Genomic DNA, 17397 nt, shown 5'->3' with positions numbered 1-17397 from the left:
GCGCATGCGTTCATCAGATTCCTTCCCAAAGTGGGGCACGCAGGGGTCCTTTTGAACTGAGAGGTTTTGGTAGAAGATATTCTGGGTTTGGACTCTGTCCAAGGAGTCCTTTACAGCCTGGCCAGCCCCATGATGGGGAGAGGGACCCAGCCCAGAGGGCATGCAAGGTGCTAGAACCATTCTAGGTCTTGAGGGTTTGTGCCTCTTTTTTCCTTTTAATGTGGACCATTTTAAAAGTCTTTGTTCAATTTGTTACAACACTGCTTCTGTTTTATGGTTTTATTTTTGGTTTTTCAGCCACGGGGCATGTGGGATCTTAGCTCCCTGACCAGGGATCAAACCCGTTCCCCCTGCATGGGAAGGTGAAGTCTTACCCACTGGACTGCCAGGAAAGTCCCTGGTTTTGTTTTTTAAAACCGCCCATGTTGCTTTACTGCTTATGGTTAAACTGCCTGAGGCAGGTCACTGATTCTCCTCTCATTCTGTCCAGAGGTGGCTGGTAAACATTTCTGTCATCAGTGTGGTGGGAGGACTCAGTATATGGAAGGCCAGAGCCTTCTGTTGGTGCTTGTTTCCCTCCCGCCTCCCTTCCATGCGCCCGCTGGGCACGGAGCTCCTTGCTGGGAGAGGGTGGTGCATTTCCTGCCCCCAGGAAGGCACAGTGTGGCCGAGGAAGACAGTGCGCAGAGCAGCTCGCTCCCTTGTGGGCTCCGTCTCTGATGGCCTGCCATCTGCTAAACAGTGTGAGAACCAAGGAGTTGATCCTGGCTGTGACTGGGCTGTGGGGGTGGGGCTCAGGAGTGACTCTGGAGCTTGTTCCTAAGAGGACTAGAGATAACCAGACAGAGAAGGGAGGAAAGGCCTCTGGTCAGAAGGGATGGAGATATGAAAGGATAGTGTAGAAAACGCAGCTGAGTACAGAGAAGTGGACAGATGGGAGTTGAGGGTAGGTCGGGGCCAGTGGTGAACCCCTTGAGTGCACTATGCCAGGAGAAAGTATTTCGCTTTTCTTTAATCATGAAACTAGTCTTTAATCATGATCTGTGTCCCATGGGAGGAGGGGGTCCCTTGATAGTCATTGGTAGGGGAGATGAGGTAGAACCCTTCATGCAGAAAGCCAGTGTTTCCTGTGTTGTGTGGTTTGCTTCTGCATGAAAGGATTTCACATCTGGGAGGAGGACTGGAAATTCAGTGATGGAAATTTTAAGCATGCACCAAGAAACGCGAGGCCAGTTCCCAAAGGAAATAACAAAAGCCAGGGAAGTGATGGAGAGGCCTTTCTCTCGGCTGAGTCACTTGTTAAGATCATTTTGCTCCCAAGGCAGAAACAAGTTTTGTCATGCTTCCATGCAGCTGTGCACTTGGGAGGTGCGGGGACTTAGGAGAGCATGAAGACGGGGGCACTGGGCTCCTCCATTGGCTCAGCTCTATGGGGATGCTTAGGAGGCCACTCTGATTGCTGTGGTGGAGACCCCAAGGGGGTCCCCAGCCCCACCAGCTTGCTCACACACATGGACTTTTGACCGGAAGAGCTGAAGTCCCAACACAAACCCATCCAGGTACTGTCCTCAAAAGCGTTCGTGTTTATACCAAACTGAGGGGTCAGTCCTGTTTCTGTTTTCTCTGCCAGGCACCGCCTAGAATCCTTCGATCTCGCTTCAGGAAGAAAAGTACCTCATCCTCAGCCACTGAAACCACGTGAGTGAGATGAGCCAACAGCACCGGATCCACAGAATGTTTCTTCTCTGCCTTAAAGAGCTATTTATTCACTAATCACATAGAAACCCGCAAGCTGGTGTGCTCTGTGCACAGCCTCGGACATCCCTTTCCTCTCTCCCCTCTAAGAGCCCCCCATTTCCTTTTCTTTATTTTGTTGGGGAGAGGATAAGGGAAAGGTAGTGTGGGGGGGGTGCGACCTTAGGTCTTCTGAGGTTAGTCATTTCCCACCATTGGATTGGCATAGACAGCAGTGTTTGCAGAAACAAGAGAATCCCCCCACCAAGCTGCTGAGATGTACATTTGTAACTTATTTGTTGCATACTTTGTTTTTAGTCCTATATATGCAAACAAAGCAATTTTTTAAAAACTTTTTTTTTGTTGATACTAATACTTTGGACTATGATGTACATATTTATGGCTTTTGGCTTGATACCGTGGACTTGCAAAGGCTGCCAGAGGTTCTGATGTATAAGAAAACTGCAAAAACAGAAGTGTAAAAGATTATTTTAATTCTGGAGGGTGTCTCAGATGTGCTTACGAAGCTTCCAAACACACCTCAAGGACATCCGTTTTTCCTACAGGGCGATGGTCTGTATTCTTCAGTCAGTATACCAGAGAAGTTTAGAATGGAGATTTGATATTTCAGTACCAGAGGTGGGTATAATGAGGTCAGGGGAACAGCCTAGAATAAGAGAAAAGTCACAGGAAGCTTGTCTCCCCCATAGACACAGGATTAGGAGCTTCTGAGTCCTTCCGGGGTGAGGACTTCTCATTGCCTTAGGCAGGTTGGCTCACCTTTGGATGTAAACTCTTGGGATTGTTGTGACGAATCACTGAGTGTTTATTTTTCCTTCATAGAACCCTGCGCTGTGACTGGCAAAAACAAACCAATCCACCCAAACAAAACCAACCCTAGAACCATGCTTTGTTTCAGATGCTCCGTGAAGTACATCTGAGACATCTGGGTAACGATCCCAACTCTGGGTTCTAGAAGGTTGTAGAGGTTGTGTCTTCATGAATGTGACCTGCTGCTCAGCTCCACCGGCAGTGGTGGCTTGTGCCCTCTGTTTGCTTCCTGGGTTGTGTGGAGTGTGAGCCAGACAGAAGTGGCATGTTCATGGGCACTTGTATTTCATACAGGCTCACATCTTTTAGGAAGAGAACAAACCGCCGTCTGAGGCGACTCCCTAATTAGACTGAGAATTTTACCTGAAAAGAAGAATCTGGTTGAAAGAGCATCTCGGTCAGCGGCGGGTGCTCCCCACTGGAAGCGCCAAGCCTAAATGTAGGACTCGTCTACTTGTGCTTAGAATTGATGTTTCCTTTCAGTGTGATGCATGCAGGGGTCACAACCCAGTTACTTATTATACTTGGATCGTGTTTGTTCATAGGTAGGCCCTGAACACTAGAGAATCAGTGTCACGTACCACATAGAACCTACTGTCAGTCAGCTATAAACAGGCCCAGTTAGAGACAGTAGCATGACTGAGCTACACAAACCTACATCAGTCTTTGCTGATGACACATTGGCTGGATCTTAGCCACATCGGAAAGGGTTTTACTTGAAGTTGTTACCAGATTGCAAATTTAAATCCCTTTTCCTCATAATGCCTCTGAAGGTGACTTGGTAATTTACAAAAGGATTTAGGAAAATAAACCTAAAAGCAAATGTGGGGTTCAGGAGGGCAAACAGAGGCTGTCTGTTTAATGTTTGTGCCCCATACCCACCAACAGCTAAATCCTGTTAGAAAACCTGTTTTCTTCAAGCTCACAAAGTAGTTTCAGACAGAGGAAAAATATATGCTTTAAAATGTATTTACCTGTTATTGGGAATACCCAGAATTATCAGAAACAAATGCAAAAAAAAAAGCTTATTAAGCAGCTTTTTAGCAACTTTTTTTTTTCCTGGCCAAAATAATAAATGCCTTTAGCAGCAGAGATTAAAATCCTATTGTGAACAAGCTATATTTTCACCATTTTACTGTGGAGAGTTTTAACAAGTATGGGCTCTCAAGTTTGCACTCAACGATGCCAAAAATAACTTTGAAGCACTCTACTCTCAGACAAGCTGTATTACTTCTCATTTAAGATTTAAAAAAATAGAAAGGTACCCAAACTGCTGTCTTAACGTAACTATTTTTCCTTCAGGTGTTGCTTAGGGAATTGGTTTCTTTCTTAAAAACACTCACTGTACAACTGAGAGCAGCTGTCATATTTCTGGCAAAACGTGTTTACTTATCCAACAAGCTGTATATTTGTGTGGACTGACGTAAAAATGTGAATGCCTCCAAGTGTACACATAGTGGTGTGGAGTTCTGTTGAGACGATAAAGCTGAATGTTTTGAATTTACTGATTTACAGACACGGGCTGTTTACAAAATGCTAATGGAAAGTCTGTACCTTTCACGTAGTAACTTTTTCTTTGCTTTTGAGCACCTGTTCTGTTTCTGAGGAGACGAGAGAGGGTGTTGTACTTACAAACTGGAGAGTTAGGCATAATCCCCCCTGGCTTTGTGTGAATAGCTTGCTCACTTTGCTGGCCTCTGAGTTGTGTGTTCTCCGTAGTAAACTGTCCGTGTGTCTGTGATAACAGTGCTTGTCAACCACGACCGCCATTGAGTACCTTCCTAGTTGTTCATCTTGCACAGCACTGGAAATGGTAAAGGATGTGCTTCATTCGTGAACGGCAGGCACCAGAGGACTGGCGTTCTGAATGGTGACTGTGCACACTCCCCCTTAGTTTATCTCTGTAATCCTATAGGACGATCCATCATCAAATAGTATACTGGACTGTGCATCAAAGGGATGTAAAATTACAGTATTCCAAAGGTTGAAGTTCTGTTTTGTTATAATGCCTGATCTATATCTTGAATAAAGTCTTAACATGTTTCTTTTAAAAGACATCTTTGTAAATGTTGGGCTTATGAAGAAAGAGAAAATCCATTTAAAAAAAAATGTATTTGGGCTTCCTTGGTGAGCCAGTGGTTAAGAGTCTGCCTTGCAATGCAAGGGACACCGGTTTGATCCCTGGTCCAGGAAGATCCCACATGCCATGGAGCAGCTACGCTTGGGCACCGCAACTACTGAGCCCGAGCTCTGGAGCCCACGCACCTAGAGCCCATGCTCTCCAACAAGAAAAAGCACCGCACTGAGAAGCCTGTGTACTGAAACCAGAGAACGCTCGCCGCAACCAGAGAAAGCCTGTGTGCAGCCATGATGGCTCACCACAGGAACAAATAAAATAAACAAATATCTTAAAAATGTATTCATGAGCAAGGATTAGAAGCTGAGTGTGCAGTCACTAACGGGCCTGGTGTCTGGGCTGTGCCTACTGCACAGAATTGTTGCAGAGAGAAAATATTAAATGCTATCAGTGCTTTTGAAAACCAGTTGATCACATAAAACATTCATCTGGCAGTAGGTTTGTTTACATTTTTAAAGGTCACCAGTGGAAACTAGGTAGCTGTGAACGCAGAGCAGTTCGGCTGGAAGGCACTTTCAATTGTGCAGACAGACCTCTGGCCTGCTGCGTTCCTTCCTGGAACCTGCTTTCTTTCTTATCTGCAAATGCGGGAGAACGTGTGCAGGTCAGAAGAGGGCGTTGCACACGGAGATGCACCGGGTGGTGTGGGGGCCCTCAATGCAACTACAGCCCTCGCCTTAAAGACAGAAACGGGTACATGTACGCTTCACTGGGCAGTCACAAAGACTTACAGCACAATGAAACACACTTTTTCTTTGCTTTTGTAGTCCTAAACGTTTGACATGAGGACTGTAAAGCATAGGCTCAGCAGGTAAAGAAGATGATTCCGAGACAGACAGAAGAGATCAAAGGCAGGCTGAAAATCCACTCATTCATTCATTTACTGAGCCAAGTCTGTGGTCAAAGGAAATGTGACTAACCAGGTTAAGAGAACAGAAAAGCAAAGTTATCAAATTTAAAAGCTGACTTGTTTCAGTGTCATGAGGTGGTGGTTAGTATTTACGGTGCTAGATTTCAGTCACTTATGGATTTCAGTGTGAATTTTCATGTTGTTGGAAAACTTGGAAATATACAAGGTTCCAAGGAGACAACCTGGGTTCTGGGACTCACTTGCTGTACTTTGGGTAATGTATTTCCCTTCTGTGAACTTCAGTTTCTGCACATCTAAACTAGGGATGGATAGTGTCACCCTCTTTCTTGGAAGGGTGATAGGAGGGTTAGCTGTTTTGTGGCTACATGTTGGGACATAGCAGGTGCTTAATAAATAAATTACACTTTTACATATACTTGAATGTCACTTAGATAGACCTTTAATTTAATAAGATTTTGTTGTCAAACTACAAAATTAGTGTCTGATAAGCCCTGCTATCCACAAAACAAAAATTATATATATGAAAATTCCTTTTTCTAAATCCAGTTAGCCCTTCCACTTCAGTCCATCTCTGGCTGCTGGGCCTGTCCTCATCTCTACCTCTCCTGTCACTGGCCTAGAGGGGAACCAAGGTGCTCTGAGTCCCCAAGACCTGGTTGTCCACACTGCACTAAGAAGTCATGAAGGCATGTGAAAGGCTCTGTAGGGCACCAGCTGTATCCTGCTTCCAGGGGTGAGTGGAAGAGGTAAGGAACCAGGCGAGTGAGAAATGATGGGGAGCCCTTGTGAGGAACAGGAAGCAGGAGGAAATGAAACCTCATCAGAACAGAAAGCCATCCCATGCTTCAGGCTCTTGAGATTCTCAAATCAAATGTCTGTTCTTTTTTCAATTGGTCCCATAGAGAGACACACATTTGGTGGTGGTGGTGGTGGAGTCGCTAAGTCATAACCGACTCTTGAGATCCCGAGGACTGTAGCCCACCAGGCTGCCCTGTCCATGGAATTCTCCAGGCAGGAATGCTGCAGTGGGTCGCCATTTCCTTCTCCAGAGGATCTTCCTGACCCAGGGATCAAACCCGTGTCCCTTGCTTTACAGGGTGGTGTCCTGCATTGTAGGTGGATTCTTCACTGCTGAGCCACCAGGGGAACCTGGCACACACTTGGCCTTGCAGTTTTAAAACACTCTGTTTGTCGCCCTTTTTCCTTTTAATGAACACACTAGTTTCAAGGAATTCCTCTAATAACCCTAGTCTCTGATATGCCACAGAATGACAGTTTGGTTATATTTTAATTTATTTGAACTACATCTTATCATCATCAACTACTAAGGGATCTGAAGCAGTAACTGAAGCATAATTGTATTTAATGATAATTTTCAGCCAGGCAAAATGCTGTGCTGTTTCAACATTCTTTCCAGATGATTCTGATGGGAGAGCTGAGAACCACTGCCCTGGACTATAACCATTCCTGAAAAACAGAATTTTCCTCGGTGCTGCTTACCTGGTCCTCTTCAAGTGAACAATGCATCGTGCATCATTTCTAAAAATGATTGAAATTACCTTTTCCCCTTTACATTCTACAATGTGGAAAATTCTGGAAAACATTTACCCTCACAGTTGAACATGTGAAACCTCAAGGGGATAAATTAACTTTTATGAAATATACTATCTTTTAACTCCTGGTTAAGAAGTTTTTGTCTCCACTTATATAGCCTCTCTATTTCATGAATGGGCATATTGATAGGCTATTTTATCTCTTCTTTTCTCAATAAAAAGTCCTGTTCCAGTAAACTCCGTGATAACTGTTTACCTGGTATACCAGGTGTGTGTTATCACCCCAGGCTCACCTCTGAGGGAAACTGCTCACATAACTATCTTCGGCTCTACATGAACCTCGAGCATAATCAAATGAGCCAGGGTGGGCTCCTGACCTAAGAAAAGTCAGTCCTTACATTGATTGGTCAGTGACCCATGATGAAACCTGATATAAAAAGACAAACTGGTCCTATTAGACTCTCTTGGTAATTAGAGACGGGAGACTGGAGCTGAGGGTCAGAAAAACTGAGGGTAGAAAAGAACCTCAAAGGGTGCAAGCTAGCCTTAGGATGAGGCAGCAGACACTAAGAATAAACAACAGCTGTGAATCAGAGGAGTTGGAGAGGAGAGAATGGAGCCAGTGATGTAAAAAGGACTTGGTCACGTGCATGGCAGACCACCCAAGCCTAAAGAGCCACTGTTTCTGCTGCTGAGGCCCCTGGAGGTTCCTTGGATCCAGGATCACCCTATAATTTCTACTCTCCCTGAGGCCTGGGGGTTAGTTCTGGGTGGTGTGAGGTATTCCTGTATTTCTGGCACATGTCCTTAAAATAAAGTCACACTGCTTGAACTAACTTGTTAGCTTTATAGTCTTTTCATGTCTGTCCCAACTGGAGATGCCTTGTAACTAAATAAGCCTAAGTGGAACAACTAGTTAAGTCACTGCCATTTGTTAAAATTAATCAATAATTTAAAATTTATATTTCCCCAAACAAATCTGGGAATATTTAATCCATTAAGTTTTAAAACATTGTTAAGTTTAATGTTGGTACCCCATGTTCCAAGTATCAGTTGGTACAATTTACATCATGTCTTATACCACTTCATCTTTGCAAAGACACCATACACACACAGATACACAGTTAATAACTGAGAAATCATGGATCTTCTGATCTATACTTTCAAGTTTGTTCGATCGTGATACATCTGATAAGGATCATCAGCATACCAGTTTCGCCTCTTCCAGAAAGACGTCGTCATTTTATCTAAGAGCTTACTCTGGGTCTTATTGCAGAAGACAAATTCCCTTAAGCGTCTTTTTCTTGCAACCGTCTTTTTCCATAATTTTTTCTTATAACCAGCCTGTTAGATAATATTACAAAGACATTTACAACATTATATTATATAGAAAAAAACAGATTATCTTCACTACTTATGGTTTATAGGCCCACTGGGAACAGAGACTAAACTTTCATAGGGGCTGGTATGTTTTTCAGAAAAATACGATTCTCAACGGGGGGTAGGCACAGAAAGCATGCATAGTTTGAAAAACAAGTATTAATAACTTAATGGTTTTAAAAAGATTATTTAAAGTCACAGAAAATAAAGCTAAATAAATTGTGGCTTGTGAAGTACAGGGTAATGATATACAATTTTAACAGCTAACTTTATATGCGTTACCTTATTATCTCTTCAACAGTAGTGTACTATTATTCTGATTTTACAGATAAAAGAGAAACAATTAGAGCAGTTAAGTAGCAGATTGAGGTCCCAGAACTATTTAGAGTTCTTAACCGTTACACTACTCTCTTCAAAATGTCAAGAATAATAGAGTACTAGCTGACTGGTGACACGTATGTTCATTTATGGGAACTAAGTATTACAAGGGCTGAGAAGCAGAGTTCTCAAGTATACTGTGTCATTTATCCTTTTCACACACTGGGGACCAGTTTCTGTAATAAGTACTCTTTTGAGGAATAATGACTACAGGAAAACTCTTAGGAAGAGTGCTGAAGGAATAGTTACACCATATGTTTAATCCAGAACTGCCATATATATCATCCATACATAATTAATTCTGACGAAATTCTGAAGAAACAGATAATGAGATTGAATATAAAAACTATAATCGTAGCTTATTTATTTTCTTTTTTCTTTCCTTTTTTTTTTTGGCCTTGTGGCCTGTAGAATTCCCTGACCAAGGATTGAACCTGGGCTCTTGGCAGTGAAAACATGAAGTCCTAACCACTGGACCTCCAAGAAAGTCCCAATAGTCTATTTAAAGTAGAAGAGACCTTATGTGCCATCCAGGTTAATGCTTGGCTAAAACCATACAGTAATTTATAGGCAAGGTGAGACCAGAACCTGAACCATTGGTAAGAGCCAAGGGCTCCTTTAGGGCAGCATGCTAAGTGAACAAAGCCACAACTCTTTGATGGGAAGGTGCTGTGGGTTTCACATGCCTTAGTGTCACTGGTGGTGAGCAACTTATAGAGTACAGTGAGGCTTAGAAAGAAGGAAGGATTATTTCAGAGTTCTGACTTTACAATGTCAGAGATTGTTACTTCTCAGTACTTACAATTTTAAGTTGAAAGATTCAAAGCAAAATCCCCGTATCTGTTTAACAGGTTTTCTAGTTTGCAAGCCAAACTGGGTCCCTGTGGATCTGACAGATAGCTAGCTAGCTTACTGTCCTGCCCGTCACCAACAGAATTATCTCCGTCAAAGATTATTCTGTGGAATGTGGCCACTGAGAAAGTGCTTGAGACTTCTTAGACAGTCTCTAGGGTCAGAAATGGAAGAAGGGAATAAAGACTAGGAACACTTGGATGAAACTGTGCTGCAGAAAATAATTTGTTTTTATACAAATGTTTTTATATTTATATTATATATATATATACATATTTATACTAATTTATACTAATATACTAATTAGTATTTAGCATTAATTATTTAGTAATTAATTAGTATAAATGTTTTATATTTATATTTTATATATAAATATACATATTTATACTAATATAATACTAATTAGTATTTAGTATAATTAGTATTTAGTAATTAATTAGTATAAATATAAAATATATATATTTTTATATATAAAATATAAATATAAAAACATTTGTATAAAAACAAATAGAGTTCTTGCCTGGAGAATCCCAGGGACTGGGGAGCCTGGTGGGCTGCCATCTATGGGGTCGCAGAGTCAGACACAACTGAAGCGACTTAGCAGCAGTAGCAGAGGCATATTATATAAACATTTATACAAATGTTTATACTAATGTTTTTATACATTAGTGTAAATTAACCCATCTGGATTTTTTTGTTTTCTTCTTAAAATCAGATTTTGATGAAGCAGGCTGTTCTATATATGGAACATTTTGGGGGTCTTGAGCAGGGACTAGGTATTATGATTGGGGAGCTTGACCAGGTCATTTGACCTGTGAGGGTTTCAGAGCCCAATAAAAGGGATTGTGGAAAGGAAGGCAAGGAAGACCAGCCATTTCATTTAGTCTTGGGTCACATGTGGACCTGGAAATAATTACTAGCAAAGGGGAAAGAATGTTTCCAATGGCACAAAATTCACAACTATCTGTTGAATTACTTAGTTCAGGTACTTATGGGTTACATGAACTTCTACTGACTAGCGTAAGAAATTAACTACCACAGGATTGTTCTAATGGAGAAATGAGCTGAGAGTGCCAGTCAACTTATTTGTCTACAAATTTAGGATAGTTTATAAGAGAGAAGATAATCCTTTCAACCCTTCAAATGGTGAGACCATCCTACCAATTACTTTATTTTCACAGGGAAACAAATTTTGACCTTTAAAGAATTGTTTGTTAACTTCCAAATAGTAAAAGGGAATTAGGATTTGAATAGTTATCAATAGTGTCCTAGAAAACTCGGGTCTTCAGCTGCTTTCTAGTTACTACCCATTCTGCTTCCATGAATAATTAAGGATATGAATGAAAAAGCCCACATTCACTTTTACCCACCTGTTGCTGTGGGAGAAGACAGAACAGGAATAATCTGTAATCTGTCAGAGTCCCCCTCTAGAGGCCGTGGTTCCTGATCAGAATTAAGTACTAAGAGTTCTGTCTGATACGGTTGCCAATCATACACACTGACAGACAAAAACTTGTAAAGTTAAAAAAAAAAGAAGGGGTGGGGGTTATGAGGGGTTACTATTCCGCCATAAAAATTAAGTCACCTTGAGAACCTAATCCAGGGTCAGCTGGAAGTGCTTCAGTCCCAAACCTCACCATGGAGCTAAGTCCTTCAAGTCCCCTCTAATGTTTTAATGCTTGGAGCTTAAACAGAGCCTCCCTACAAGATACTGCACATTAGGAACCTCAAAGGGATTCTAGTAATCTTTAGATAAGCCAGATGTGTAAGAGACCTGAGATGAACCTGTTTTGCAGTACAGACTTCTGCCACTGTGAATAATATTTTGTTATATGAATCCTAAAACATGTTTTCTTCATATGGATTCGCTTACATGAAGAGATGCCCACAAAGCTGGGACTCAAGCACAGCACTGTAAAAGCTACTGCCAAGATGTGGGGAAGATGTGTCAAGGAACAGGCTAACTGAATTTTGCTTCAGTTCCATCTAACCTCACACTCCTTTTCTAAGCAAGTCACTGTGTGAAGACTCACCTTCCTCCTTAGCCACAGGCCACTATGAAGTCGAAGAAACCTATAGATGACAGCTTTCACAGTCTTCCTCTTGCCTTTTCTCGAACTGCAGTATGTTACAGTTCTGACTGGTGGCTTCAGGACGTTTGGGATCAAGAGGGCCATTCTAAAATACATTAAAAAAATTTTAACTCAGCAATAAGACATTAAAGGATAAAATCCGCTTCGTAGAAATGAAAGCAGCAGCTCCACTGGAATAAAGGTGACTTTCAATATACACTACTACTTCAAATGATCCATGATGCTACCCATAAGAATAGGAACTATCATCAATTTGCAAGCCCTCCATAATCTACTCTCTTAATCCCTGCAGAATTTACGCTGGTATAACTTAATCACCTGATTTCTTACCCATCTGCCCACTAGATTATAAACTCCTTGAGGGGGACTTCTCTGGTGATCCAGTGGTTAAGAATCTGCCTTCCAATATAGGGGACGTGGATTCAATCCCTGGTGAGGGAACTAAGATCCCACATGCCATGGGGCAACTCCTGAGCCAGCCTACTCTAGGGCCTGCAACCAAAAAAGCCCACGTGATACAACTAAGACCTGATGCAGTCATATACAGAAATAAAAATAAAAAACCTTCTTTGAGGGCTTCAACTTTTTTATCCTTGTATGGTTTCTGCCGAGTATGGTGCTGGGCACCCAGGAGTGCTTAAACTAAACCTTGGCTGACTGAATGAGCACCATGTGCAGCCCAGCCTTGTTAAGTTGAGCATCTTATCCAGTTTCTACTTTGGCTGACAGCTTCCACCCTGAAAACCACATCTAGAACATCAGAAGTGGGTCCTGAGTGGACATCTCTGCTAACATACATATTCTCCAATCTTATCAAGCAAACTCTATATAATCAACTGTTGGTAGGCACAGAATCTCATCTACTCCTAAGATATTGTGGTAGGCATGAAGATTTTAGAATTTTTGTCCAAGAGTCATGTTTACCGAAATATAATACTCAACCTGTTGAGGACTGTGGCAGTCTGCCCACATGTCAGGCTTCTGACAGATGTGATCAGTCTGGGAGCAGAGGACACAACTGGTGTCTGAATATGACCGAAATGTCGGGAGGACAGTACAGAATTAAGACAGACATTCTTGGTGCAGTTTCGATAGGCTGAAGATGCCAAAATGTTCAGGGGCCGTAAAATTCCTGCAGAGAGACAAAAGCATATATACTTAATATGACACTCCAAAATATGCATCCAGGGAATTCCCTGGCAGTCCAGTGTTTAGGACTTGGTGCTTTCACTGCTGGGGCCTGAGTTCAATCCCTGATTGGGAAACTAATATCCTGCAAGCCAAGGGGCACAGCCAAAACAAACAAAAAAATACACACCCAGATATTTAAAATGAAGTAACATCAAAGCGACTAAGTGCTATAATTAATTAATGGGTCTTGAGCATTAGACTCACACGTGGAACTTTTTATCCTTATTGTGATATAGCTTATACACTACAAAATTACCCATGTGTGTATAAGTCAATCCTTTTTTAAGAGAGATGCTACCACCACCAAAATCTAGTCTGATATGTCCTAGTTTTGTGGTCAACAGTAGAGGACAAAACATATGTAAAGTTAATTCCCACCACCAGATCTTACACTGTGGTGACATAGAACTCCCATAACACAGGAAACAGCATGGCAGACACATGAAAGCTCCACAGCTCCTTGGAGAGACCAGAGCGGCAGAGAGATAACATAAGAGGTACTTGAGTTTCCCTCTCGAACATGAACAGGCCACAAGAGGAGGAGGCACAGTTCTAAGTAGGATAACACATGCAAAAGTGAGGAAGCTGAGACAAATCCTTGTTGGGAGCAGGGACCGGACCTAACATGGAGGAGTGGTGGCAGCTCAGAAGGCAGAACATGGAGGGTCTAGGTGTCTTCTTTATCAATCTTTCACACAATCACCAGACTCAAGAGTCCATGGCTGCAATGCAGAATCACTCAGAGTTCGGGCTCCACTTGCAGATTCTGACTGAGACTAGTGAGGGACTCAAGAATGTGAACGTAAAAAGAAACAGAGTCACAGATGAAGAAAACAGTCTATGGTTACCAGGGGGGAAGGATAAACTAGGAGATATTCTAGTCCTAGGATAAACTAGGACTGATATATACACACGACTATACATATTATAGACAACTAATAAGGACCTACTGTATAGCACAGGGAACTCTACTCAATACTCTGTAATGACCTACATGGGAAAAGAATCTAAAAGAGAGTAGATATATGTATATGTATGTATGATCCACTATTGCTATATAGCAGAAAGTAACAACATTGTAAATCAACTATTTTCCAATAAAAATTAGAAACAATAATAATAAAGAGTGTGTATATTGATAAAACTCCAGATTGATGGAAATGTTCGACAACTGGATGAACCATAGCCCACCAGGTTCCTCTGTCCATGGGACTCTCTAAAACCGTATCTGAATGATCTCTAACCTTCGCAAAAGTCTTCAGAGTGAAGGCAATCCTCACTCCTGTCTCTTTTAAGACCCCTTGTTCTGGGACTGAGGGAACCAAACAGGCACATCCCCTGCACACTGCCTGAATCTCATACCACGTCCCAGATAGGACACAAGGAACTTTCCGTGGATGCTGTTAGCCCTATTTTGGAGCCGTAGCCTCTGAAGTTCAAAAATATTAAGTAACACCTCAAGGTCAAAGGTTGGGAATGACGGATCCTGGCCTTGGTGGAACTTTTCTGTCTTCCTCGCAACCCCCTAACCCTAACCCTCGTCCTTCGGGATTGTTTTCTAGGGAAAGCGGAACGGCTACGAGCCGGTAAGCAAGAGGAAACCGGGGGAAACCCCAGGTCCGCGAGGGTCCAAGAATTTCGGCGCTCTCTGGAGCTGAGATCGAATACAGGCCACTCCAGAGAAAATTCGGAACAAGCTTCAGTCCTCAATAACGACCACCTCTCTTTTCTTTTTCCTTTCCTGTTAACCTCCACCCACGTTAAACGTCCACTCCATCCCGCGCCAGTCCCCGCTTCTATGAAGGCGTAAACCGAGCGCGTCGCTTCTCACTGACCGGAGGCTGCTCTCACCGCACCAGCGAACGCGGAGGCCGCCATCTTGCAACGCTGCCGTACGGCAGCCGCATTGGGTCTAAAACCTTCAGGACAAGAGGGACTTTAGGAAAACTAACCTGGGCGGAGTCAAGAAAGGGAGTTAGAAAAATGAATAAAGGGATGGTCAGATCTACCTTTATTGAATGTCTTCTATATGCCAGACTGTCCTCCAGCGCTGTAAAACAAGTGCCTATAGTATAGCGCCTGGCATATAGTAGGCTCTCAATAAATTCTTACTGAGCATTTGATTGATGTATTTAAGTACCAACACATTTGAAACATTTTCTTTTTGCTCATTTCATTCAATTTATTTGAGGATACAGTGTATCCTCCCAAAGCTACTATATGTTAGGCTAAATGGATAGGAAGTAGGGGCACTATTAGAAATTTTAAAAAATTGAATTCCAGCTCTAATAAAATCAATGTAAATATCCTGAGGACATTATACACACACACTTTTTTTTTTCTGTAATCAATAGCACTGTCATTTGATAGAACAACATCTTAACTCTTTCTGAACAATTTACATTTCTTATCTTATTCCTGAGAATTATTGATTACACATTAAAAAAAAGTTTCATTCAAACAGAAAATAAACAACTCTCTCCCATCTTCGTTGTCTAAGATGCTTGCTGCTGCTAAGTCGCTTCAGTCGTGTCCGACTCTGTGCGATCCCACAGACGGCAGCCCACTAGGCTCCCCCTTCCCTGGGATTCTCCAGGCAAGAACACTGGAGTGGGTTGCCATTTCCTTCTCCAATGCATGAAAGTGAAAGGTGAAAGTAAAGTCGCTCAGTTGTGTCCGACTCTTAGCGACCCCATGGACTGCAGCCTACCAGGCTCCTCCGTCCATGGGATTTTCCAGGCAAGAGTACTGGAGTGGGGTGCCATTGAGGCATATACAATATATGGCACTATTTACAGGCTTCCCCCGGGGGCTCAGGGGTAAAGAATCCATCTGCAATGCATGGGTTCAATCCCTGGGTGGGAAAGATCCCCTAGAGGAGAAAATGGCAACCCACTCCAGTATTCTTGCTTGGGAAATCCTATGGACAAAGGAGCCTGGCAGGCTACAGTCCATGGGGTTGCAAAAGTCAAACATGACTTACTAAAGAACAGACCAAAACTACATGGCAGATAACTGACTCACAGGGCATTCAAAGTTAAGGAGAGAAGGCTTTTGGTTGAGGTGGTCAGGGACAAGGAGACGGAATATAATATGGACCTTAAAGAATGGGGAGGATTTTAACAAGAGCAAGGTCACTGTTGGTGGTAAGAACACCAAGAGCTAAGGTGAAAAGAGAGGGAACCAAGACAGAGACTCACAGGATTTACTTAGAGCAGTGGCTTTCAAACATTTTGGTCTTAGAACCTCTTTACATGCTTAAAAATTGAGGACCCCAAAGAGCTTATAATTATATGGATTATATCTATTAACATGTATTACATTTGAAAGTAAAACAGAAACTATTTATTTTGCTAGTTTCTTAATGCTTTTATAACAAGTTAACTCAAATTTGGTGGCTTAAAGCAACAGAAGTTTATTATCTTACAGTTCTGTAGGTCAGAAGTCCAACATGGGCTTCACAATGCTAAAATCAAGGTATCCAGGGCTGTGTTTCTTCTAGAGGTTCTAGAGAAATTTGTTCCATTGCCTTTCCCAGGTTTTAGAGGCTTACTGCCTCCTTCCATTTTAAAGCGACATCGCTCTGACTTCTGCTTTCATTGTCATACTTCCTTTTCAGACTCACCCTCCTGCTTTCCTCTTTCATTCCTAAGGACCCCTGTGTGGACATTTGGTCCATACAAACATTTCAGAATTATCTCAATCCCCATCTGAAGATTCTCAACTTAATCACACCTGAAAAATTCTTTTTTCGCCATGTAAGGTAACATATTCACAGGCTCCAGGGATTAGGAGAATGTGGACCTGTTGGGAGATAAGTATTCTGCCCATTGGTTTTACTACTTTATTACAAAACAATTATAGGGATTTTCCCGTCAGTCCAGTGGTTAAGAACCTGTTTCCACCACAGAGGACAGGTTCAGTTCAGTTGCTCAGTCATGCCTGACTCTGTGACCCCATGGACTGCAGCATGCCAGGCTTCCATGTACATGACCAGCTACTGGAGCTTACTCAAACTCATGTCCATTGAGTCAGTGATGCCATCCAACCATCTCATCCTCTGTTGTCCCCTTTCCTCCCGCCTTCAATCTTTACCAGCTTCAGAGTCTTTTCAAATGAGTCAGGTCTTCACATCAGGTGGCCAAAGTATTGGAGTTTCAGCTTCAATATCAGTCCTTCCACTGAAAATTCAGGACTGATTTCCTTTAGGATGGTCTGGTTGGATCTCCTTGCTGTCCAAGGGACTCTAAAGAGCCTTCTCCAACACCACAGTTTGAAAGCATAAATTCTTCGGCGCTCAGCTTTTTTTATAGCCCAAATCTCACATCCATTCATGACTACTGGAAAAACCACAGCTTTAACTAGATGGACATTTGC

General features: G+C 42.3%; 2 protein-coding genes across 4 annotated transcripts in view; one reads left to right on the top strand and one right to left on the bottom strand.

Moving 5' to 3' along the window:
• REEP1 (receptor accessory protein 1) overlaps positions 1–4618 on the top strand; it is a 135843-nt gene extending 131225 nt beyond the window's left edge. For 2 of the 3 annotated variants that reach the window (XM_069583126.1, XM_069583123.1), the window contains 2 exons: positions 1631–1698; positions 2578–4618. In XM_069583126.1, the coding sequence (XP_069439227.1) occupies positions 1631–1698; positions 2578–2635 (126 nt within the window). In that variant the 3' untranslated portion in view covers positions 2636–4618. Of the gene's footprint in view, positions 1–1630; positions 1718–2577 lie in introns of those variants that run through there. The other variant, XM_069583130.1, reaches the window with a different exon arrangement.
• A 3505-nt stretch (positions 4619–8123) lies between these two features.
• Positions 8124–14948, bottom strand: MRPL35 (mitochondrial ribosomal protein L35). The gene is made up of 4 exons (XM_069583169.1): positions 14856–14948; positions 12772–12961; positions 11770–11914; positions 8124–8470 (listed from the first exon to the last, which is right to left on the bottom strand). Exons 1-4 carry the CDS (start codon positions 14896–14898, stop codon positions 8282–8284), a joined length of 567 nt encoding a protein of 188 aa, XP_069439270.1. The 5' UTR covers positions 14899–14948; the 3' UTR covers positions 8124–8281.
• Positions 14949–17397: the final 2449 nt, after the last annotated feature.

The sequence above is a fragment of the Ovis canadensis genome, chromosome 3 (genome assembly GCF_042477335.2).
Source record: "Ovis canadensis isolate MfBH-ARS-UI-01 breed Bighorn chromosome 3, ARS-UI_OviCan_v2, whole genome shotgun sequence".
NCBI classification, from domain to species: domain Eukaryota; kingdom Metazoa; phylum Chordata; class Mammalia; order Artiodactyla; family Bovidae; genus Ovis; species Ovis canadensis.
The sequence above is the reverse complement of the archived record's forward strand: the minus strand, read 5'-3'. Positions and strand labels throughout refer to the sequence as shown.